Source organism: Dinoponera quadriceps, unplaced genomic scaffold (genome assembly GCF_001313825.1).
Source record: "Dinoponera quadriceps isolate SergipeBrazil2010 unplaced genomic scaffold, ASM131382v1 scaffold1395, whole genome shotgun sequence".
Lineage (NCBI taxonomy): Eukaryota > Metazoa > Arthropoda > Insecta > Hymenoptera > Formicidae > Dinoponera > Dinoponera quadriceps.
In genome coordinates this window covers 1,966,420-1,990,936 of record NW_014556488.1, presented here as the reverse complement: position 1 = coordinate 1,990,936, position 24,517 = coordinate 1,966,420, and the positions used below count along the sequence as shown (strand labels likewise).

Sequence of the window (24,517 nt, the reverse complement as noted above, 5' to 3'; positions counted from 1 at the left end):
GTAATATATACATTACATTTAAGATATATTTTTGGCCCTTTTTATTCTTACCTTCCAATTTTACAATATTACACAAATTGATACTTTTACTTACAATATATATACAAGTATTCACCGTAATCATCTTAGGGAATATTAATACATAATTAACATTAAATAGGTACTTCTATCTTTATTTTTTATCATTTTTAGCATTTTCTTTTTGTGTCTATACACGCTTCTATCATACTTAATTGAAAAAGCTGCAAAATTTATTGACAATCAATTTCATTTTAATATGCTCGCTACCATGGTTTATCTAGAGAATCTTTTTCACAGGCAATTTTATTTCCTTTCTTTTAAAGTGATTGTGTAAAACATTGTTTACAAGGACATAGGCAGAAAAATTACAGCTATTACATTGTATGACTGATAGTGAGCGTGTTAATATTATATTATAATTATATAATTATTGTTCAATATATTTGAATTATTAGTTGTTAACGCAGATGTTCCCCGTATCTTTATAGGATGAAATATACGACTCCACTTGCCATAAAATAACTAAATTTATAAATATAAAAAACATTGAGCTTTGTTAACTTTTTAAATTTCGATTTCCAAAAAGACGCTGATAAAACATCAGCGTGTCTTATATTAAAAAATATTTTTATAAATAATATATATGTTTATAATTTCATATCTTTTCAATCTGCTTGTCAAACGTCTAACTTTGGTAGATACAATTTGGTTGGCTTTTCAATTCAGTTGTGCTTGTAATGAATTTTTGTTAATAATTCGTATTTTTTTATCATTACGTCAACATGCAATTCATTGATTCATTTCACTGGTACATTTTCTCTATTAAATCTTCGTACATCTTTAAAACAACATTTTTCTTGAGCTTTAACGTGGGTCCTAATTCCCCAGTTGGTATTGAGAAATCATGAGGAAGAATTTCGAATTTTTGTACTTTTTGAGCATTACTTATAGCATGTTCATTAGCTCTCTTGATTGCCTTGTCAATTTCTCCATATATCTGAAAAAAAAGATATGCAATTTTCTAATATATGTATATATCTATTTTATAACGTGTCTTTTTGATAGAAAGAGAAAACTGACTAATAGTTGTATAATAGCTACCAATAATTAATCTAATTGAAGTTAACAATTCGGGAAAAATCTTGTCGGGACGAAGAGTAGTGATTTGACGTAAATCGAAGAAAAAAATCAGTCTGTGTTGCAATATCGTCAAATATTCTTATTTCCCCTTCTTAGACTCGTATTAAACACTTGATCTGCTCGGCAGCTTTAGCTCTTATACCTTAGGTTACACTTCGTATCTATTTCGTATCGATTCATATTACCAAGTACAATTATATTTATATCTTCATCAAAATATTTAACGTACCAACGGATCATGAGAGCTTATAACGTCCGTTATTGTCTTGGCTTGACTACCAATGGATTTCGCCCAATTCACTACATCTGGATTCAGGGTGTCCAAAGGTGCCCCAGTTTCGGTGTCCATGTCGCACTGAAATACACTCTCGATAAGATACAATGCAATACGCTTGTTTCCGTATTCGATAAAGTATCAATATTTCATTCGTATGTTATTCAATATTTCCTTCGTTGTACCTTAAGCGTCACAAGCACTATTAAGTATTTCCTCTTATCTCCGACTAGCAAGGCATTACTCAGAGCCGGTAATTCTGACAATATCGCGTGCTCTATGTTGTTCGATGCTATATTTTCTCCACCGCTTGTGATGATAAGCTCTTTTATCCTACCTGCGAGAGCACACGTAAAGAGACGTTACATCATCTCTATCATCTCTATGTGTAAAATACGGGAGTATAAAAGTGTTCGTTTATGTTTGCTAAGGATTAACGCGCAACGTTATAAACGACGAGAACAAATTCTCACCGGTGACGTACAAATTCCCTTTTGAATCCAGTTTACCAAGATCACCGCTATGCAACCATCCGTCTTTGTCTTTGGTTTCCGCGGTTTTTTCTGGCGCATTCAAGTAACCCATAAACACATGCCGTCCAGCTATACAGATCTCTCCCTCACCATGCTCGTCTATATTGTCTAATTTTGTATAGACTCCGTTTAAAGTTATTCCAACGCCCCGAAAGCTAAAACCGAGAACAACGCAACATGTTGTCGTGAGGGGCCCAGGGAGAGAAAAAAGATCATGAGATTTGCCCATATATGACTATATAATCATATATATGCCCACAACGAAAAAGTACCGTTGTTTGCAAATACAATCGAAATAAATTTCTGGCTATTTGCACTTCTAACATAATATCTACATTCAATTCAACGATACATCATTTTTTTCCGTATGGACATGTATGATCATATATGCAATCATATATATAGGCAAAAGTTACATATGATTTTATATAATTATATATAATCATATGTAATCATTTTTTTCCGGGAATAGATTTTAAGGGCGACTTTAACGAGAGGGGATGGGGTGATATACCTTAGCGTAAGCGTAATAAATACGACAGGCCTAAGTAGGCACGACTTACGTGTAATTCTTAGGATCGGTAATTGTATGAGGACCGCCACATTCAGACATTCCGAATACTTCCATCACCGGCATATCCAAACTCAAGAAATAATTTTTAATGTCGATACTAATGGGCGCCGCCGCGCTAATGAAGAAGCGGCATTTATTCAGGCCCAATGCCTCCTTCACTTTGTCGAACACAAGCCACTTGGCGAATATGTAGCCCCAATGCTTGTAATCCACCCCGTTCATCTTGTTCGTGTGGTAATAGAACCCCTGAGCTTTCGCCCATTTGGCGATCCAAGTTTTTACAGCACTGTTACCGCGCGCCTTCTCCAGCATCTTCTCATAGAACTTCTCCCATATTCTGGGTACCCCCAAAAAAATGGTCGGTTGCGCCACGAGTAATGTCTTCAGTAACGAACCTTTCAGCGCATTCTTGTCCGCGAAATAAGTCGTGCTCGCCATACATACGCCCAGAATAATATCGCATATCTGAAATTAATGAAGCAACGCTTGATATATATACGAGTATATATATATATATATATACGAGCGAATCACGAACGCGAGAGATTTTCCGCCGGCGATTACTTTCGAATGCAAAACAAGATACTTTTATCTAGCGAAATGTGAACATAAAACTGTCACTTCACTCGACGACAACTCACCTGAGCTGCGATGTGAGATAACGGCAAATAGCTGACCATGATCTCGGTTTTCTCAATTATTTCTAAGGTTTCACACAGACATCTCGAAATATACAGGATGTTGTCATGGCTCAACATCACCGCTTTCGGATTTCCGACTGTTCCTGACTAAAAAGATAGTTGCAAATTGAGCTAACGATGCATCGGACGGCTGGCGTGATGAATTTCAGTAATCTTAACATACCGTGTACACCAGAATACAACATTCGTTTACACCGATCGTTTTTAAAACAGACAATAATTTCTCGTCCGATTCCTTCCTCCCTATTTCCAATAGCTCATCCCACTGGGAAAATAATTAAATAAATAATTTAATAAGAAAATAAATAAGTTGTGTATCCCTCTCCCTCGTCGAATAAACATTATCGGATGGTGATTGTTATTTACGCACGCTCAAAATATCTTTCTCTGTAGGTGTGCCCTCGTATTGAATGATCGCCTTCAAGTTCGGTAAGTTGCTTTTTATCTTCAAGATCTTTGCCAGCTGCTTTTCATCCTCAACGACTACGATATTCGCTTGACCGTGCTCTAAACAGTATTGGCATGCCTCCGGGGAATTTGTAGTGTAAATCCCTGCGGCAAATCCACTAAAAACAAAATTAAAAATAATATCATCGTAAACTGATATTTTAGACTTTCGCTGCTTGGGTGAACATTCAATTAATTTTGAACAGTTTCGAGGGTCGTTTCTCACCCTGAAGAAGTGAACGAAAACATTCACGAAACGTCGAATGCAAGTCCGTGAAAGACGCAGTGCTGACTTGAAAATTGAATATTAATTGAATATCATTAAGCTGTGTTTGAACGTAAAATAATGTAGGTAATAATAATACTATATTTTCTCCGTGCAAATCTTGCACGAATAAATGCGAATCACCGTGTCACTCTAAGTAGAAAATTATTGAAGAATATTTTAATGGGGAATTAAAAAATGTTTGCCGCCATCTAGACAAAGAAACGTCCTTCGTTCGTCGGATCCCGCACACTGCACATGATATTTATTTGAATACGGAACAAATGTTAAAATTCTTTACCCAGCGTATATGGCCGCGAGATCGGCAATGAACCATTGTGGAGAATTGAATCCTAATATACAGACACTGCGGTATCGCTCCAAGCCCAATTTCAAAAACGCCTTGGCGACGGTTCGCACGGACTGCTCGTATTCCCTGCAATAAAAATTGCCGCGATATTGCGGCATTCGTTATAACAAATAACTGATGAATTATTAAACTATTACTAAGTTGCTAACGCTCATTTGCTATCTAATGCATTTGCTATCTATGCTCAATTTGCTATCTAACAAGAAAACACATGGAAATATTTCTTTTCGAATTTTATGCACTTATAATAAATAATATAATAATAAATGTATAGTAATAAGATATAATAATAAAAATAATAAATAATATAATGATAAATGTTGAAATTTAGGCCAAAAACAGGGAACACGTATTTTTTATATGTTTATGTTATAGTATTTAACGCACTTTCAGGGGTGAAACATACTTTTGAAAGAAAAACGATTTTTTTTTTTTTCGGACGGTACATCATCTATGATACTACAAAAGGGGTTCAAAAATTATTTAAAAATATTTAAAGGCCGCTACTCCCGTTCAAACATATCTCAGTAACTGTTGTGGAACTCTTCTAGAACTAAGTATAAGACCAGATATTTTTTTAATAATTCTCAGAAGATATATTTTTCTATTGGATATAAAAATAATAAAATAAAAAAATAAAAAATAAAATACGTTGACAAACTTACGAAAAATACATTACACTTTAATCTGCTGACTATGAAAATATATGCAAATATAGCTTACGTAAAATCTTGTGGTTAACAATGAGATGTTAATTCGCTTCACACGTTTGCGTCAAGTTATGCTCGCAGTGCAGGCCATTTTTTATAAAATTTTTTATATTCCCTTATTTCCTATTTCATTACAGGTATTCAAGGCGACATATACGTAGAAGATCAGCTCTTGGCGTAACATATCGTTGGATCTGCTTCTAATCTTCAGCAGTCGTGCTGATATAGGACACTCGTGAAAGATTTCGAGGAAGAGGAAACCGTAGTTGAAAAGCCAAACTACTATCGTGTTCGTGCCGGCTTATCACTTGGATAACGTGGAAAATAAGAGAGGTCGTTGGTTGAAAGTCAATTATCTCGACCGCCCTTACAGGAAAGTATTACTGCCTATGATAAATTGTTGCTCAGTAATTTTATTATTCGTACGAATAAAAAATTACCGGGCAACTGAATTTAACGCTAAATTTTTACTGTGTATATTTACTCTAACTTTACTTTTTCTTCTTCTTATTTTCTTGCCTGTATACCTTCGTAGAGTTTATTCGTTAAGTAATTTATCACTGATCAATTTATCATAGGCGATAATACTTTTCTATGAGGATGTCGCACAGCACGTACCGATAAGTATACGTGGTTCTTTTGCCATCGGGACCGGGAGAGGACACCATCGCGATGTGATCCGGATAGCGCTGCGCTGTTCTGGAGAAAATGCCGGGTATTGACATCGTCATGTACGGATTGCTGCCGTCCAGCTTGATTCGCACCCTGCCTTTCGCGTCGCATGTTGTGTCTACGTCCGAAGGCAGCACCTGATCGGGTCCTGCGAACGATCGAGACGCATAAGAAGACAATTCGTGAGAATCTGAAGAATCACATTTTTCGAGGGAGGAAGAAGAGAGAAGAACCTCCACAGCAGAGGTAGGCTACAGGAACATGAATTGTATAAACATTACACTGAAACATTGTAATATTCACAAAATTAATATGTCCTTGACGTAACATTTATGTTACTTTTCAACATAATCACTTTGTGTTAAGTTAACACAAAAATTTGAGTAGACCGTTTGGGACATGTGAAATGTGTTGAATTTAACGCAAAATTTTTTACTGCGTATATTCAGTCTAACTTTACTTTTTCTTCTTCTTATTTTCATGCCTGTATATCTTCGTAGAGTTTATTCAGCTTATTCGTTAAAATCAGAGCGTGTAACTGCAAGCTTCCGTGCTGTAAGGATGAATCACCGCGACGATTAATCCTTAATTGATATCAAAGAGAACGTGTGTGCAATTACTGGTTTGAAATATATTATTATAAATAAATATATTATTTATGTAGCTTGATAGAGGATACAGTTACAGGTAATGCTAATACAGCTCTAATAACGTAAATTACATAAAAAACGTAAAAAACGTAGAGTAAACAACATAAAGCAAGAATGTTAATCATTGCAGAAATATAAAATAACATCTAGTAGAATACGATTGAATAAAATTACCATCGAGTCCAGTTTCGCTGGGTATTGCGTATCTGATTGACTGATGCATGTTCTACGGCAAAAGAAAATAAAATTATAGGTACTTTAAATATCAGAGTGTTGACGCTGACGCTATTTGCAGTTATCGCGATAAATATTTAGATTTCTCAATCTTTTCGAATAAGAAACGAATGGGTATCTTACTGCACATTACTAAACGGGCATTCTAACGGGTATTATTACGCATTGATATTGAGAATAAAAATAAATAAAAAATTAAGAAACAAGTTGCTGAGTTTTCAATTTCGCACATAATTGAACTTTAAACTTTTACGACGACAAACTCGACCGATGGAAATAAACCGCATTTCTGCGCAACTTTTGGTCGCTTACTTTTCATCGCTGACAAAATTTATTATACAACTTATCCTCTCTGTCTCTCAACTTCTTTACTACTTTGCAAATAACATGCAGATTTTTTAGTCATTAATTAAATAAATCAATTAAATTTACATAAATAATTAATAATCAATAACTTAATAATTAATAACTCCTTTCAAATACGCTTGTAATACGATCAATTATTGATCATATGTTTATTCATGCGTTCAACGTACCTTGCTGTCCTTCATAAGCCCATTCACGAGTCCGTATTCTGTGGGCTGAGACGCGGACATTTTCGCTAAAGAAAGAATATCAGTTACAAATAATTAAGTAACAATGGTTGTAAGCGCACACACGTGCATACAAGGATAATTATCTAAGCTGTTGAATTTTAAATTTCAACATAATTTAACTTGCAACTACAAAGTTCTACAACGATAAAAATCGACCGGCGAAAATAATTTTTGCACAATTTTTAGTTATCTATATGAATTATAATATATTTAAATGAATGAATCGTAAAACGAAGCAATCGTAAAAATTTAAGTTGCAGTTTCACGTAAACCGCAGTTATATTTATATATGAATGTATAAATATTTGATTAGAATTGCATAAATATGTCAGTCCATCTTTTTTCCTTGATATGGTTAGAACAAAAGAAAATAAGTTTGCTAAAGCAGAAAATTTATTAATAAATATTGAAATGGAAAAGTGATCTTTGATTTCTGTTGCATTTTCTAGACCAAAGGTTAGTAAAAGAAATATATATATATATGTACAACTATGTACAAACAAATATATATATATATATCTATCTATGTACAACAAATGTCATATATTTATCAGATTTAGGCCATTCTGAACAAAAGTAGTCTTTTACCATTGTTACGTCCTGAAAGAGGACGAACGCAACAAAATTGTTTACTCGCTCACTGGTGAGTCCTAAACGTACTGGTAGGTCTGCAGATCAGGTCAAGGTCCGGAGAGGCCCATTTACTCCGATCACAAAACGTACGTTAGGTGGTCCTTTATTTAGGTCAAAGAACTTAATCTCTTTACCTGGGATAGGACCATATGAGTGTGTTGAGAGGGGAATTTATATTTAGGTAATTGATAGGAGATGAATAAATAGTTTTAACAACTTGATTAAATTTAGGGCATTTTGAATATAAAACTGTTTATTAATAATATAATTTGGTTCTCGGATGGATTAATAATAGTGGTAAATTGATAAGAACAGTCATTGTAAAAGATGCAACATTTAAAAGATGAAAGGGTTAGCTAAAGTTAAACAATGAAATATGTGGGTTAACATTAAACAAATTTTTATAAATCAGCATTACTGGAATAACGCGAATACAAGATGAAGATTAAAGTGAGATTAAGCAAAAGGTAATTCGTGTAACTTAATTTAATACAATCGGATATAACGCAACAAGAATGTTTAACATATCGGTATAGCGAGGAAAACATCGTTATATAATACAAAGAAAACAATAATCACGCAGTTCAGGTATGTGTTTTGAGGGATGAAGTGGGATTGGAAATTGGATTGAAATGGTTAAAAGTCATGTTTAAATATGAAATGGAGACTTACGATTTAGATGAATCAATAGACTGACGAGGACGAATGAAGACGAAGACGAAGGCTGGACTAGACTATGGTTGTGGACTGCTGAAGACTGAACTAAGATCAGACACTAAGAACAGCAACTGTGACTGCGACTGTAACTCTAATTGTAACTATAACTTGAACTGGACTCGACTGTACTGTACTGAACTTGAACTGGTCTGGACTGAACTAAATTAGACTGAACTGTAATTGTAACTGTGACTGTCACTGACTGACTGACTGACTGACTGCAAGAAAAACTACTATTGTAACTGCGCTCGCGGCAAAAAGGGTAAGGCTTATATAGGAAGGATTTCAGGGGATGGTGGATGACGTCCACCAATGAGAGGAGGTTGCGTGGAAGACGGTTACTCTGGAAAATTCCTAGTATTAATATAAACAATTCTAAGAACCTAATCGCATAGGAGGACCCTTGTTATACAAGGGTGGATAGATCGCAGCCCCATCGGAAGCCTTATGACATGTGTGGGCAGCGTGTACTCGTATCTTTTCATAAACCGCTTGATCGAATTTGTTAGTTTTATAATCATAAGAGGAGGAATCCGTTACTATTGATACCCAGTATGGGTACATACGTGCCTAACGTAGAGGTAGCTAGATAAAAGACGAATCTGTCGTCCCCGGGGTACCCAGGATTTAAATAAACTACATACCTTACATGAAGTTGGAATGAATGATAACACCTGGAGAATCATACGGTGCGTTTAACGGCGGTCAATGTTCTCTTATCTTTGTTACAGTAGTGCTAGCCCGAAATTCGTCTGTTTCCCAATCATATAATTAAAAAGAGAAATTCATAGTTTCCGGGACACACCCAAGACGTAACACCATTTTGCAAATAACACACAAATTTTTTAGTCATTAATTAAATAAATCAATTAAATTTACGTAAACCTCTATACATGGCCATTCTTAATAATTAATAACTCGAAATTTTGCGTATTGTTTGCAAAATGATAGAGAGCTCTTTTGTTCACATTGATTTAAAGTATAAATATATAACGGATGTTGTAACATCTTTGTGCTGGACACCCTATATATTTTTTCGCAACTATATATATGTATCTCGACTAAATGATACAACAGTTTCTTCTGAGTTCAAATAAAGACGAAATTACTCGATCATTTGTGTTTTACAATACAAAAATATCTTTATTATTTTAAGGAATTTTTATTATTTTAACTAGAATACTTTTACTGTTGTACGTTGTACCATATCTGAGCGCGCGAACTTTCATCCCACTAATTCATCAGCTTGAAATAATGCCTTAATTAAAAACTATTAATTAGTCCGTTCTTTTTGGCTGAATTGGCTGCACTAGTTCAATAAATATACATACGCGTTGAAGCGTATGAAGTATACGCACGAGATTTTCATGCTTCAGTGTACATAAATCTCTTGAATTAGTGCAACCAATTCAGCTAAAAAGAACAGATCTCGATGTTCTACGTTTTTGAGATTTTCATCTTAACTTGAGCTCAGGCAACTGTCGTATCAATTAAAGTCGCAACGTGCGAATCAGTCGCGCGTTTAATTTATTATCGCACTAAACTTAAGCTTATTTTGTCTTAAATAAATATACCTAATAACGTGATATTTAATTAAAAACTTGTTCGAACACATTTTTCTCAAAATCTCTCACACGAATTAAGAAATTAAATAAACGTTAAATTAAGAATTAAATAAACAATTAAATAAACATTAAATAAACATTAAATAAAACAGTATTACAATATAAATAAACAGTAAATTAAATAAAAATTAAATATCTCGAAATGTAGAGCGAATGTTTAATTGCTGTACGAGGGCGGTCCGATAAGTACTTAGCCTACAAAAGAAAAACGAAAATTTTGGAAAAGTGCGATTTATTTCTCAACATAGTCTCCTTTTAGCTCGATACACTTGACCCAGCGATGCTCCAACTTCTTTAACCCATCTGAAAAATACGTTTTCTCGAAGTCTGCAAAGGCCTCCGTGGCGGCGATGACCTCCTCATTCGACTCAAATTTCTGCCCGGCAAATGACTTTTTCAAGTTTGGAAACAAAAAAAAGTCGCATGGGGCCAAATCTGGAGAATACGGTGGATGGGGCAGCAGTTCGTAGTCCAATTCGACCAATTTGGCCAAATGAGGAGGTCATCGCCGCCACGGAGGCCTACTTTGCAGACTTCGAGAAAACGTATTTTTCAGATGGGTTAAAGAAGTTGGAGCATCGCTGGGTCAAGTGTATCGAGCTAAAAGGAGACTATGTTGAGAAATAAATCGCCACTTTTCCAAAATTTTCGTTTTTCTTTTGTAGGCTAAGTACTTATCGGACTGCCCTCGAATTAATCTATCGACGTAATCATATGATGGTATGTCTGGTGTTGTAGTCTCGCCCTCAAAAATTTTAATATTCGGCACGAAATGTTCGTGTAGAAATGCAAAGGAGTGTGCAGACACTCAGTACAAATATATATACATATATATTTTTGTTTTATGCTATTTTGCATCAGTGAGGTCATGAAACCGATAACTTATGACAACCTGATGAATATGAGAATGGGTAAACTTTCGTTGTGATACATGCTTGTAAATCATACACTTCTATTATAGATATATGTAACGATGTCAGGCGATGAATGGTCAAAGTACGTCATATTATTATTCACCGAATATTTATTAAGTAAAGATATAAATTGCCACTTAATCGTTGGAAAAACATTCGCGGGTAAAATATCATGGGCGTAACTATTTACGACTTCTCCAACATATTTTGACGGAGATAAAGTGAGGAGGAGGAGGAGAGAGAGAGAGAGAGAGAGAGAAAGAGAGAGAGAGAGAGACAGAAATATAATTGAAATTTAAAAACAGGTTTTCACGTTCAAATATTTGATTATATTATGATTAAAACTTCATTGTGTAATTCCCATAAGAGGAAATTATTTCTATCTTCGTTTCACGTTTCATGTTATGACAAGATTCATACTTTCATTAGTTGTTATGTATAATTCTATACAACTTATATTTTTAAATGCATCTCTCTAAGATAATATATAGAATTTATCGTGAATTGTATTACTTGATTGGTCTCAATTGTTACCATGGGCGTAGGCAGGATTTTAGTTAAAGGGGGAAGGGAGAAGGGTAATAAATTTATCTTCACGCAAAATTGAATAATATATTTAAATTAAAACTAGTCTTCGCAGATCTTCAGTTTTTTTTTTTAATAACGTTTATTACAATCTTAAGCTATTGTTCAAATAAGTATTACCGCTGACAATGATTAATTATGACTTGTGTAATGATGTGTAATGATTAATAATGACTTGTGTAATGATGTGTAATGATTAATAATGACTTGTGTAATTTCACGATAAGATCGAGTAGTTTATTAGCTTAAGTCTTCTCATGTCGTCCTCATTGTTAAAAAGTTGTATGGCTTCAATATTTATATGATTATTTAGTCTTCTTTCATGTGATTTTGCAAAGTCCTTTATAATTTCGTTTACGTACTTCAGGTCCAGATCTCTTTATAAGTTTTCGTTACGCTGCTACCATCTTGTGTTTGTAATTGTACGAATTATACCATTTTGGAAACGTTGGATTATTAAGCGGTTAAAATCTTTAGTACATCCCTACAGTTAGATTCAATATGTCCATATTGATCTGATAACCATTAAATAAAGCAATCTTTTACAATTAAGATCTAGTTTTGATCCACGTCCTATTAACCGACACAAGTTTTAAGGCGTTATCAAGTTTTAAATTTAAATTAAATTTAAATTTGCTCAACTTTTTTCCGCTCATGTTGCTCCCACGTAAGTCGAGCATCAAGATACATACTTAGCGGAGTCGCTGTGTGGTATTTTCTTATCATTTATATATACATATTTGTCTTTATCAGCTCTTCTCAATGTGAATGTCACATGACTGGATTTCTGCTAATCGAGGCGAATCTTCAGTGAACTTTTTCAGTATTTTTCGCGAGCACCATTTCTCTGTGTACACTTGTGTACACTGTGTACACTTGGAATACATTAGTAATTTCTGACATTATTCACCTGAACCAAGTTTTCAATTTTTGCAATGTACTAAAAGACTTTTCAATGGCGCTCGTTGTGCAGGATCGGGCCAAGGAATAGTAGTAAAATTGGCAAAATCTTCATTACGTTCATTTTCATAAAGCATTGCTAATACTTTGTCATTAGTTTTTAATTTTTAATAACAGAATATGTAATGTAACTTTTTCGCAGAACGTAGATTGTAATATATCGGTTATATTTCTTTACTTTCATGATTTTCGTAATTTAATTTTCTCTTCCTTGCCAAAATTTAAGCAAAATTAGGCAAAAATTTAGGCTTAAAAAGGTGGGCAAGCATTCTCTGGTTACACTCATGATTGTTACCTTCTCTTACTATATATAAAAAGAAAATTAAAAGACAAATAGATTACAATCAAGTTAATTGGTGTTAATATTGTAAATTCATTCAGCTCTTCCTTACGAAATCATATTGTCATCGAACGTTATCTGTTGATCGTCCTAAGCTAACGCACAACGTTATTCTCTTCCATGTATGATTCGCGCATGCATATTTCAACTCGAAATTTATACTTAATTTGAACTCTAATAAAATTTCAAAACGCACTCGAATCTCGTCGCACGTCATATCCAGATAGCACAAAATATTAAATGAATATTTTTATGCCGTACAAATGTTCTTAATTCCAGAATATTCATGTGAATTGAATGTTCTATGAATATACATAGAATATTGTAAATAGAGATTCATATATTCATAATAGAAAAAAACGTTTCTTAGAACAGTCGTTAAGTTCGTTTATTATGTATCTGCAATGCAGATCTAATAGACCTAGGTGAGCATAAAAGAAACCGCGGCGAGAAGTCATACGGGTCATACGGGTCATACGGGTCAGTCAGAAAGTTGTCACAAAGTTTATATTATTCTCGCGTATAAGTTGGTGTAATGATATCACGTTAGTTGGGTGTACGAGACAACTCGTGGTTAACTCATTGCATGTAGTACTTATGAATTTTTTTTTATAGAATTAGACGTAGTAAATAAATTTTTTCCTGTTTCTGTTTATATTGTACCATTGCTAGTGAGATTATCGGTCCCTATATGCATATTGAGAAATATTGCAATTCTAATTTCTCCTGTATTTAATTTAACCATTATTATAACATTGTTTGGAAATATAATTTCTTTTATTAGAAATGATCGAGGTCAGTTGATGAATTAAGCGAGGTAGGTTTTGCACAGCTTATGAACGAAAGCATACACATGAATTGCCGAATCTTATTAAAGCCAAAGTTATCCGGTTATATTAATTGGGAAATTATGTTCATAGATATATAAGGGTTTTAGGTGGATTTTAGTGGAATTTTTTCGGCCATTCGGAAGCGCGAAAAACAGATAGAGATAAAAATGCACCTTGACTGCGTGATATTATTAATAATGTATTAAAGAAATATTAATAATATATATTTAAAAAAATATTTAATAATACATTAAAAAAAAACATTTGAAGAGAAGATGTAAATCCTCTATATGACACGTGATAACTAATCCGGGATTAAGAAAGTCAGTTAAGGAGATCAGTACAACGTTGCTTGATAACATTTTTACACACATAAAAAAGCTTTGTTACATTGCGACGGATATCAGTATATTGAATCATGGACTTCGAACTTTGAACCTATCGCTACGTACATCAACTATCATATATCTGTAAATTATGAACAAAACATTCCTTTACCATTTTATAAGTAACGTTTTATAAATAACACGCGAACTTTAGAATTATTAATTAAAGAAGCCCCCGTGCCATTTTCAATCATTAATAACTCGAAATTTTATGTGTTGTCTGCAAAATAGTAGATGACTCTTTTGTTTACCTCAATTCGTCTTACGACTTCGCTAAGATACTAATTTTTTTTAAAGGCTTACAGCTACATAAAAATGTATACAATACTATGAAATATCGTATGTATTTTTTTATTTTAATTCGAACGTAAAAGTGTGATTTCTAGTTCCGGTCTTCTCTGTATATAAGTACGTATGTGACATACGTACTTAATTGGAAACTGAGATCTTCGTGCGTTTTTAGTTCCGGAAGCCCATTAAATCTGCCCATACACTTGCTTGCTACAACATTCGATGAGAAATATCTCATGCTCATTTATAAAATATTTATAGTAGTACTAATATTCGAATATATTAAGAACATACAATATGTAAATACACATGGTGTTTCAGTACGTTTTATGAGTATATAAATTTTCATAATGAATAAAAATAGAATATTCATAAAATATTCCAATGCTATCTGGCATACACGGTTCGAACGAGCATTTAGTCAGCCGAGTGACAATTTATAAGTGTTTTTCTCCTAATCGCCCAGGTAAACGCTCACAATTACGGGAAAATATCCTCAAATACAAAATTGCCGGTCGCGATACCGAAGCATTAAAAATTGATGCGTGACGAATCGAAAATGATAAATGCGCACTTCCGGCTGTCCTTCCGCATTACGCGAAAGGAAAATAAATCCGGCCGAAAAACTGTTCGAAGCAATACGAATTTCTTCTCAACGAATTGTTATACTGAGATTAAATCTTCCAAGTCATCGCTATTGCGACCATCGTACTATGTGATGAGATACATCTTGGACTTTGCTTCGAGATGTTCCCCTCCGAAGTAAATACCGCGTCATTGTAGGGTCGTTTCTTATTCTTTCTTTTTTCTTTCCTTTAGATTTTCGTCGCGGAACGTTCCCCGTCGTATAATGAAAAACGCGCGTACGTCTCCGACATGTCGCGAGAGTTATCCGTCATGATAATTATATATTATATACAGTTATATGTATTAATAATTTTCACGTTTTCCGGTCGCGTGAAAATAACGCGACTGGTGATTTCGTCATCTCCGTCGCTTTAAATTTATTCTGTAACTTTTAACGACAGTTTCATTATTGTTACGCCGTCCTTGCGCAGATACAATATATAAATAGCGCACAACGGCAATTATTAGTGATACTGTTGTTAAGAAGTTACAGAACAGAGCTGACGGAACGACAGGGTCATATTCGACGAATATGAAATTATTTTTCACGCATTCGCATTATTTTTTTACTTCCTGGCAGTATCAAGACACATGCAACGCACGCGACACAACGTACTATTATAGATCTAATCGTCGAGTTTCTTGGAATCATGATGACGTTTAAAATTGCCACTTAAAATTAACTATACATTATGCATTCCTCGTGTGATTACGGTTGCATAAATGTAAGACCTAATTACATAGTAGCATTTAATTATATTCAGTGTAAAGAATCTCAATAATTAGCGGTCGTATTCGTGATAGTCACTAAACCAGTCTCGAGATACAGTAAACATCACGTTGAAATCCCAAGATCGGCGGTATCTCGCTTCAACATGGATATATATTTGTACAGTAAGACGCATGTTTTCCTTTATTGAGTTATTACACGATTTCTTTTGTCTCATTATTTATTCATCGCCTTTCTTTATTCCAAGTCTCGATTTCGTTGTTTAATCCGCCCGAGTGATCCGCACGATTGTCGATAAGCAAATAAATAGGATCTTTTTACGAAGCATTTTATCCACAATACCCGGGTTTTTACCAATGTAACGTTGCACACTACATTGTCGTACTATAACCGTTGTAATCAATTTCGCTATACATACAGCGATTAACTTAAAGTTCCTAAACAACGATATTAATGCAATCGATAAAGCCGGGTGGCCGTATAATACCCGAACTAATTCGATTCAAGTTTTTTCGTTTCTTTTCTGAAATTTCGAGATAGATAGCCGAGAATAAAGTGATTAACATTATTTTCATTTGCAAATTAAATGTCTATTAATCAAGCAGCGGCCTCGTTAGTTATCAATGTTAGAAAAATTCTGAATCACTCATAATCAGAATACTTAGATCGCAATCAGGCGTGTACATATACAAAGCACTTGTAAAAATGGAAAAAAGTTTACATAAACAGAACAAGATATTCAACCCAGAAACTTAATTAGCGCAAAATGCAAACGACGATAAATTCCATGGTTTCTTTCTTTTTCATTGGCATGCAACACGTGAGCTGAAGGAAAGAAACCATCCAAATAGCATAATTTTATATACGTTTTTATCCTTAGTTTTATATATTCGTTTTTTAAACGTTTTTGTAATACAATTATAAATCATTATATACGTTAAAGAACGTGTATAAAATCAATATGTGCTATCTCATGTGCTACCTGGGTAAGACTTAACGAAATGGACTTTAACTTCAGGAAAAGTGATTTGAAACACACACGAGGTCGGGTGAAATACTTACCGAGGAATATAACGCGATCGTGATTAAAGAGCGCATTAGAGCGAGAAAAGATGGAAGGATCTTTATACAAGTTCGAGATAACTGAAACTCGCTCGTCGACCTGGATCTTCCATAACGAACATTATTCATTCTCCAACATCTTTCACCTCTCTCGCCTTTTTCTCATGTTCTTCGCTTAGCTGATAATAGTTCAGATCGATTTCTCGATCGCATAGTAAATAAAAACTTATACTACCTGAAGTCGAAGCACAGGCGATGAAGTGCGGCACTTGCAGTACACGAACAACCTGAAAGCCGTTGAGCTACTGAATGCTCACACCAGCTGCGCGCGTTTCAAGTCCTTCTCTGTCATACGTCCGGTCTAATCGCACCACGTGCGGAATCAAGACCTATTACCTCATGGAAGGGGAACGGCTCTCTTATTATTTGATGTGAGAACATACAAATCAGAATTTCTGAAGCGTTTTGGACGAAAGTGTTCGTTGAGGCAACGTTTTGAACGAACGTCTATTTTCAATGATTTCGTGATGACAAATGACACCATGAATGAAACTTTTCCATTTTCCCTTTAACGCGTTCCTCGGGTCGTCACGGATTCGCTTCTCTGTTTACATACCAGTTGGTATCTACATTTTATTCTTAAAGATAAACACAGGCATACACTTATATATTCAGAAGGATCGGAAAGTTAAATTCCCCAAATTCCTACTTTTCTCCGATCTTTAATGATTCGGGACGATGTTTGTTTTAGGAGGGGATCTCAGGTCAAAATAAAGATGCAGCGGTTACCGCGTCCTCAGCACGCGACTCTTCGTAGGACAATCCATTATAGTCGACTAGCAGGTAGTAAGGAATTTCACACGTACTCCTTCTTTGTATGAGAGTCGAAAGTTGGACGATTTAAGAAGCTCGTCCTATCTCCGAGCTCTCGATATTCGGCTTAACGAGGATACGAAAATCGAAAGGACGTTTCGATAGAACTCCGAAGGTCGAACTATTCGTTCTGAGAAACCGCGATAGAACTCTGTGTAAAGAGAAAAGAATATTCTAATTGTGGCATATTTATCAGGAGAGCTGAAAAGTTCAAGAGAATTTTATTAAACTAATACATATATAAAAGTGCTAAAGAAAGAACGATGGTTAAAAAGTGATGAAAAATTAAGCGTAAAGTTTTCCAGAGGATTTACGTAATTTATTATCAAATAAGTCTCTGCAAAGTTAACAAAAAGAAAAAGAAAGAAGAAAACACCGAAAGATGCTGAAATTAATGAGCCACTAGAATTGATTATTTTGAGAGATAGTACTCAAAGACAATGCGATTTCTTAACTCTCTGATAACCAAAATAAGGCAATGTCCCTGTTATCAATATTGTTGTTCAAACTGCAGTGTATACATTCCATGAACTTCGATACATTTTAAGCAGCACACTGTATACAGAGTTATGGCTTTTGCCCACAAGACGCGGCAACGCTTACCGCGCAGCAGCCAATAAACTTTTAATTCTTGTGAAAAAACGGCATGTTGATTGGCTACTGCGCGAATTTCCGCTGCACGGCAAGCGTTGCCGTGTTCTATAGGCAGAAGCCATTGTGTCATATTAATATTGATGTCATTTAGACTTGCAACAGCTCCTATATCTAGTCATTATCTAATTTTTTCATACGATTGGTATATTTTTCTATAGTAGACAACAATGAAGTTCAATTTCTGAAACTGCATAAAAAATTAAGGATAAGAAGATAAGTTGAACATCAGGAGTTCAGAAAATCAAGGAAGTTTCAAGATAAAATAAAGATATTACCAAATGTAAAATAACGTTACAAATTAGATAATTTCATTCAAAGCGCCAATTAGGTTTATTGAACTGTGTACTTTTTTACAAGAAGAAATGTTTATTATTATCATAATTTATACCGTATATCATAATTTATAATTGTTTATATGAAAAAAATGAATCCTCGCTGAAGATTTCTTATGAAATTAGATAACAAGACATATCATGATGTACGTATATTATTGAGATCCCGTCGATAATAACGCTAAGAGTGCGCTAGTAGCTCCTACGGAAAGTACGTAATTTACTGCGGGTGAGAACGTTTTTAGAATGTAAAACGAAGATACAATGACGAGCGCCAAGAAAAGAGCGTTGTTGTAGAAAATAGAGAATGTTGTCGCTTCATAATCCGCTACCTCATTTTTCTTCCATAAAATCCTGAAAGATCATATATAATGTATATTTATATTATATCCACTTTATGTGTGACATAAGTTTGAAATAACAGTGGTTGTTTTGCAATTTGTAATTTCAAAATTGACCGGATCTTCTCTCCATATGTAGCATCTAATAATACGCTATAGATTCGTATTAACCATTAGTTTCAGGATAACGCAAGGCATGTTACCTTTCGTCCTTCTCCTTCTTGCTCATCTTCTTGTCTTCTGCAAGCTTGCGGCTTATTTCCTTTGTTACAGCATCTTCTCTTTTTACAGCAATCTGTATAACATGTGTATATCCATACAGAATGTTCTTACTGTTATCATTGCTATAATTTTAAAAATTATAATTTCTTGAATAAATTAGGCATATAGAGAATTAAAGCAACAATATCAGTCTGCAAGAATTATTATGAAAAGGTTTCTTTACATGACATCCAATAAGCACTTTTCTATGACAACTACAGAAAAAAAGTTAATTTCTTAGATAACATGTGTACACACCTTATGTTTCAGGATAAATTTGGTATTTTTATATGCTAATGCAAGAGCATATGTGCTCAGTAATGTAATTCCTACGAAAGATACTAAGTTGGCATATAGGTCAATCAAGTGTATTCTCCAAAACAACCCTAAAACACACATGATAATATGATTAATATAAAATACACAAGAATTTCTAATTTACTTATTTATCCAGCATTCATACAAAAGTTACAACAAAATACCATATTTCTAATTATACACAATTATAATGCAAGATCTATCTAGACTGACAGACACATGTGACATACTTCTTAAAGATGTTATTTTTAACAAATTTACTTTTTCTTTTACAATATCAAACTGCAATCTCCATTATTTTTCATTTTAAATACCAAAACACATGTATAGACGAGGTTTCGTCAGTGATTAATGGGAAAATATTCTGTGTACCCATTAAGACACCTCGTATGCTGACACATCGTTGAATAAGCAATTTTTATTCACAGTAATAACATGAAGCCGACGTCAAATTGTGAGACGGTGTGACAAATGCATAAATTAGCGCGAAAAAAAAAAGGGTAAAAACAGACATGCGTTCCCGGTTGTACAAATTCCGCCTATACTCACAGATGGGTATCGCCGAAACGATAAATGCATTCCCGTAGAACAGTGCCGAGGATTTTGTCGAAACATTCCTTGAGAAGTCCTGCAGCAGAAGCTCCTCCTCTTTGGTGAACGCCTTGGACTTTCCCGACATTCTCCTCAATTTGCGAATATCGACGATTTCAGCGAACAACCGCGCGCCGTGTGTCTCACCGTTCACGAGAGTCAAGATTCGACGAAGGCGAACGCGAATGTCACGTCTGCGCAGAACGAGACGTGGAGACGCGTCTGACGACGTGTCCAACGAAACGTCACTAGATTCGTCCTCGCGCTACCGACGGTGGCAGTCCTCGATCTATCGTCCAATATTTCGTACAGATGTCGCAAGTGCGACTTACGCATTTCGCCAAAATGGCCTCCTCTAATCGATCTAATTTGCGCGCGATTCTAATATTGTACGTAATCAATATAGTTTTCAATCAATAAAAAAGAAAAAACCGACTCGATGACTCGAGTGACACGTAGCTTTGATTCATTTTCAAGCAGCGTGACTCGACCGGCGGGACGCCATCTCTAGTTCGCGGCGGGCAGTGCGCGGACGGTGCATGTGTCATTCGCGTGTCATTCTCGAGGCACGATTGAGTGTAACGGTCTGTCATTTCTCCGGTGCCCGTTGTTTAACCAAATCCGTCGGTGTTATGACGCGCGTTACGACGACCCGTCCGGCGTGAATCCACGAGAGGTCTCGAAGAGATGGGAGACACCGGGAGCGACGAGGTGCAGCCTCTGGTGCAGCCAGCTACGGAGACGAGCAAGTCGGCGCAAACGCTCGAGAATCATAACCACAACAGCAGCGGCAGGATTCGCAGGAGGATCGTAACCGAGGAGTCCGCGGAGACGGCGAATCTTCCGGCCAAGGAGGAAAACGGGGTGATCGAGTCGCGTGATAATGTGCCGCTGGTGATTCTGTCCGACTCGACGAAAGCGTGGTTTGACGACGACGTGCCGCGGATATCCGCTGACGTGGTCGGTAAACAAAACCGAGTGTCGAGCCGCGACGATTCGGACAGCAGTGATGCCGCCGAAACGGACGACCCGCTGACGAGCCGCGAAAAGACGAAGATAAGCGTTATCCGCGGCAGCATCGCCAATCCAAATCTCACCTTGGGCGAGCTGAGACGACTCGGCTGTAGCAGCGAAGGCTTCGTCACTGGTACTTTTATTGAGATGACCGTACGTTATGATCAACAAGGAACCTCACGGTGAATTTCGTTTCGAGTTATCGCCGAGAGATCCGGGAGCATGACGAACGTTGCAGAAGGAGCATCCCTTCAGCGAATTCGATTGAATTTAATCATATCACACATGTTGTAATCGTGTGCGACAGTCGTATTTCGATGCTTTCCATTGCGAATGTAAAAGCCGTCGCTCTGATTGTGTTTCATTGTTGTGTGAATCATGATCGACGTGTAACGTCGTATGTGTAGGTAACATATGACAGGTTTCTTCACCTTGCAAGATAACTCAAGGTTTTGTTACATGTTCTGATGAAATATAATCATGCGATTACATGGAGATAAAAGTTTTTATATTAAAGTCACGATATAAGTGTAGTAATGAGCATATCTAGTTGGGTAGGTAATATATGCCTCAACTTGACAAAGTGTGATCTATGAGGTTTTGTTGTTCTTCTCACAATTGAAAGTGACGATTTTAACTTTTACATGCCGCAAGCATCAAAATACGTGATATCGTTAAGTTTTATTCGAATCAGTGGGGAATAATGTCTCGCAATGTTTCTCCATGTTCAACAATATGGTTCCTTCTTGAGAATAACTTTGTGATGTATAACCAAGTCTTGAAATCATAAAGATGATCTGTAGATGATGTACGAAGGGTTCTGTGGCCAAAACTCTTGAGACTAGTGCAAGAGGATTCTGTACCAGTCGATGGATTAGAAACTATACATACTTGCATACCAAATGAGGTTTATCAACAGATATTGAAGGACGTGGCACGTAGTGGCAGCCACATCTCACAAAATGCAACGGAAGAAGAAACCGAGAGTTTCCAAGAACAGCTGACACAACTTATGTGTTGGGTACTTCACAGGCATTCCCGATTAAAGTTAGTATTCTCAAGCACAAGTAATGTGTGCTTTATTCATCATGTTATATATATGTTCTCATCTTGTTGTAATACAAAATAATATAACGCATACTTAGTTACTACCAGGGATACAATGATGTAGCAGCAACTGTATTGCTCGTGATGGGATTACAAGCGGGCTTATATGTGCTGGAAAAAATGTCACTAGCATTCCTAGAGAGATTCATGGAGGAAACCATGGAAAAGGTCAATCAGGAATTATTCTACATATTTGCATTGTTGGAGCGAGTTCATCCAACTTTACTGGAACATTTAGAGCAGTTAGTCGCTATTATATGTAACATGATAGATTTTTCTACATTATTATTATAGATATTTACAAATTCCGTGAAAATTGGAATGTATTGTTTTACACATTCATAAGTATTAATAAGTTTAATGTTTGCTAATATCAACACTTTTTTTGTTCTTTTTAGTGTAGAACTGTTTCCACATTTTGCTCTGGCTGAATATACAACATGGTACTCACACAAGTATGCGGAAAACAGGAAATTGTTGCACAGATTATTCGATTATTTTCTCGGCAGTCCTCCCCTCATGCCTCTCTATCTGAGTACAGTAATTGTGGCACATAGAGCTACGGAAATTTTCAACACCACGCCCGATATGGGACATACGCATAAAGTATTGTGTACGGTAAGTGTAACAGTAAGAACATTTACTTGCGTGTAATGGATACAATGAAATTATTCCAACTGTATTTTTCTCTCTCAGTTACCCGATGACTTGCCATTCGAGACACTTTTGATGGAAGCGACCAACTTGTATCGACAATACCCTCCCGAATCCATCAGTAATGATGTCAAGGATTATGATCACAAGAGAAAAATTAAAGAACAAGAATGGAAGGCACTAGCGGAAGCAAGTCGACAGGAAAGAGAGAGACAACGAAAGTTAAAAGTTGCCCTGTCGAAACCAAGGATATCTTATCGCATAAAAAGTTACAAAACCATCACCGTCGTGACCATATTAGCTCTGGGATTATATGCTTTCATAAAAACCTCGGGAATCAACTGACGTTAAGAGAAATCTTTCACCTATCGTGAAAGTCGAATTTTTAATATCTTTTGTAAAGCGAAGACCTTGGCACATCTTTGATACGTCACTGAAAGAAGTTTTCAAAATGTTAAGTCATTCAGTAGGCGGACTTTACCAAAGTAATGGACGCGTGAGAAATATATATATATATATATATATATATATATAAGTGTGTGTGTGTGTGTGTGTGTGTGTGTGTGTGTGTGTTGTTAGGAATAATTGAAGGGTTTGGTTATCGATATTTGAGCAAATCTGTTCCAGGAAACGTGAATCTGAACTTTGTGCATTCCTACGCTGCCTTTATGCTGTGTTCTTTGGAGGCTGACTTGAACTTTTTGTGCATATATTTATGTTAACCTTTACACTGCGAAGAACTCGGACACACAGAACACACGGCGAACTCTAAAAAATATATAGTCGAGACTATGTACAAATATGCTTTTATTATTAATGAAACAAAGTTGAACGTCTGTAGACGTTGAATCCGTACCACGAGTGGTACTTGTGTCCATAGACGTACAAGTGTATCTATAAATCTATAAATGATTTTCTCGAACGCTTATTGATGCCGATAGCAGTGGAAGGGTTAAAAAAAATGAAGAGAATCACAAATATATGCGAGTTTGTAGAAATGCAGCAATTTCAAATACTCAAAAATTGCTAAAAGTTCAAGTATGAAATTAAGGTGTCTAATAACTTTTTGAATAAGATACGTGAGAAAATTTCATACACGTGGTATGTGTATATAAGTTATAATTGTTACAATTTTCCTGTGATGAAAGGACTTTATGTATTTAGTTAAACTTGAAAAGAAAAATTAGAACGGTTAATCATTACGATCGTTAATAAAAATGAATTGTTTTTTTTTTAACAATATTTATTTATTATCACCTTTTGTAACTTTTCGTTTTGTTTTTAATATTTTACAAGATTTTGTCTTAAAAATACATAATTATACACTGTTTCGTTCAACGGTAGTTACTAGTATTGATATCGGTTATTGATATCGGTTAGTTACCAATGTTAGTAAATTTTGCACACATAATATTTGTGGTTCGTCGTTTTGTACATAAATATAATTCTATAGGAATATCTTTTAGTATATGCTCTCTGGTAAAC

General features: G+C 35.3%; 4 protein-coding genes across 4 annotated transcripts in view; 1 reads left to right on the top strand and 3 right to left on the bottom strand.

Moving 5' to 3' along the window:
• Positions 1–19: 19 nt before the first annotated feature.
• On the bottom strand, positions 20–17,189 carry LOC106747681 (very long-chain-fatty-acid--CoA ligase bubblegum). Its single transcript, XM_014625449.1, has 13 exons — positions 17,123–17,189; positions 7,128–7,192; positions 6,532–6,583; positions 5,654–5,855; positions 4,257–4,391; positions 3,614–3,809; positions 3,407–3,508; positions 3,184–3,330; positions 2,532–3,007; positions 1,909–2,123; positions 1,621–1,772; positions 1,391–1,516; positions 20–1,018 (listed from the first exon to the last, which is right to left on the bottom strand). Exons 2-13 carry the CDS (start codon positions 7,185–7,187, stop codon positions 824–826), a joined length of 2,058 nt encoding a protein of 685 aa, XP_014480935.1. The 5' UTR covers positions 7,188–7,192; positions 17,123–17,189; the 3' UTR covers positions 20–823.
• Positions 17,190–18,717: 1,528 nt separating this feature from the next.
• LOC106747685 (translocon-associated protein subunit gamma) lies at positions 18,718–20,443 on the bottom strand. The gene is made up of 4 exons (XM_014625453.1): positions 20,216–20,443; positions 19,607–19,734; positions 19,291–19,382; positions 18,718–19,100 (listed from the first exon to the last, which is right to left on the bottom strand). The coding sequence occupies exons 1-4, from the start codon at positions 20,343–20,345 to the stop codon at positions 18,902–18,904; spliced, it is 549 nt and encodes a 182-aa protein (XP_014480939.1). The 5' UTR covers positions 20,346–20,443; the 3' UTR covers positions 18,718–18,901.
• Positions 20,444–20,528: 85 nt separating this feature from the next.
• On the top strand, positions 20,529–23,560 carry LOC106747682 (TBC1 domain family member 20). The gene is made up of 5 exons (XM_014625450.1): positions 20,529–21,404; positions 22,075–22,318; positions 22,417–22,620; positions 22,777–22,996; positions 23,075–23,560. Exons 1-5 carry the CDS (start codon positions 20,945–20,947, stop codon positions 23,375–23,377), a joined length of 1,431 nt encoding a protein of 476 aa, XP_014480936.1. The 5' UTR covers positions 20,529–20,944; the 3' UTR covers positions 23,378–23,560.
• LOC106747683 (group XV phospholipase A2-like) overlaps positions 23,379–24,517 on the bottom strand; it is a 4,503-nt gene continuing 3,364 nt past the window's right edge. Inside the window, exon 8 of the mRNA XM_014625452.1 lies at positions 23,379–23,465. Within this exon, the coding sequence (XP_014480938.1) occupies positions 23,463–23,465 (3 nt within the window). The 3' untranslated portion in view covers positions 23,379–23,462. The remainder of the gene's footprint in view (positions 23,466–24,517) is intronic.

What these genes read in the sequence shown, in the direction of transcription:
- LOC106747681 (XM_014625449.1), bottom strand. Translation starts at nt 7,187, where the DNA reads ATGTCCGCGTCTCAGCCCACAGAATACGGACTCGTGAATGGGCTTATG. An exon ending in CAGAGAAAGATATTTTGAGC is followed by an intron (nt 3,509 to 3,613) that starts GTGCGTAAATAA and finishes TTATTTTCCCAG; the next exon opens with TGGGATGAGCTATTGGAAAT. An exon ending in TAGTGCTTGTGACGCTTAAG is followed by an intron (nt 1,517 to 1,620) that starts GTACAACGAAGG and finishes AGTGTATTTCAG; the next exon opens with TGCGACATGGACACCGAAAC.
- LOC106747685 (XM_014625453.1), bottom strand. Translation starts at nt 20,345, where the DNA reads ATGTCGGGAAAGTCCAAGGCGTTCACCAAAGAGGAGGAGCTTCTGCTG. An exon ending in CGTTTCGGCGATACCCATCT is followed by an intron (nt 19,735 to 20,215) that starts GTGAGTATAGGC and finishes TGTGTGTTTTAG; the next exon opens with GGTTGTTTTGGAGAATACAC. An exon ending in AATTTATCCTGAAACATAAG is followed by an intron (nt 19,383 to 19,606) that starts GTGTGTACACAT and finishes CATGTTATACAG; the next exon opens with ATTGCTGTAAAAAGAGAAGA.
- LOC106747682 (XM_014625450.1), top strand. Translation starts at nt 20,945, where the DNA reads ATGGGAGACACCGGGAGCGACGAGGTGCAGCCTCTGGTGCAGCCAGCT. An exon ending in CAGCGAAGGCTTCGTCACTG is followed by an intron (nt 21,405 to 22,074) that starts GTACTTTTATTG and finishes GATGATCTGTAG; the next exon opens with ATGATGTACGAAGGGTTCTG. An exon ending in CACAGGCATTCCCGATTAAA is followed by an intron (nt 22,319 to 22,416) that starts GTTAGTATTCTC and finishes ACGCATACTTAG; the next exon opens with TTACTACCAGGGATACAATG.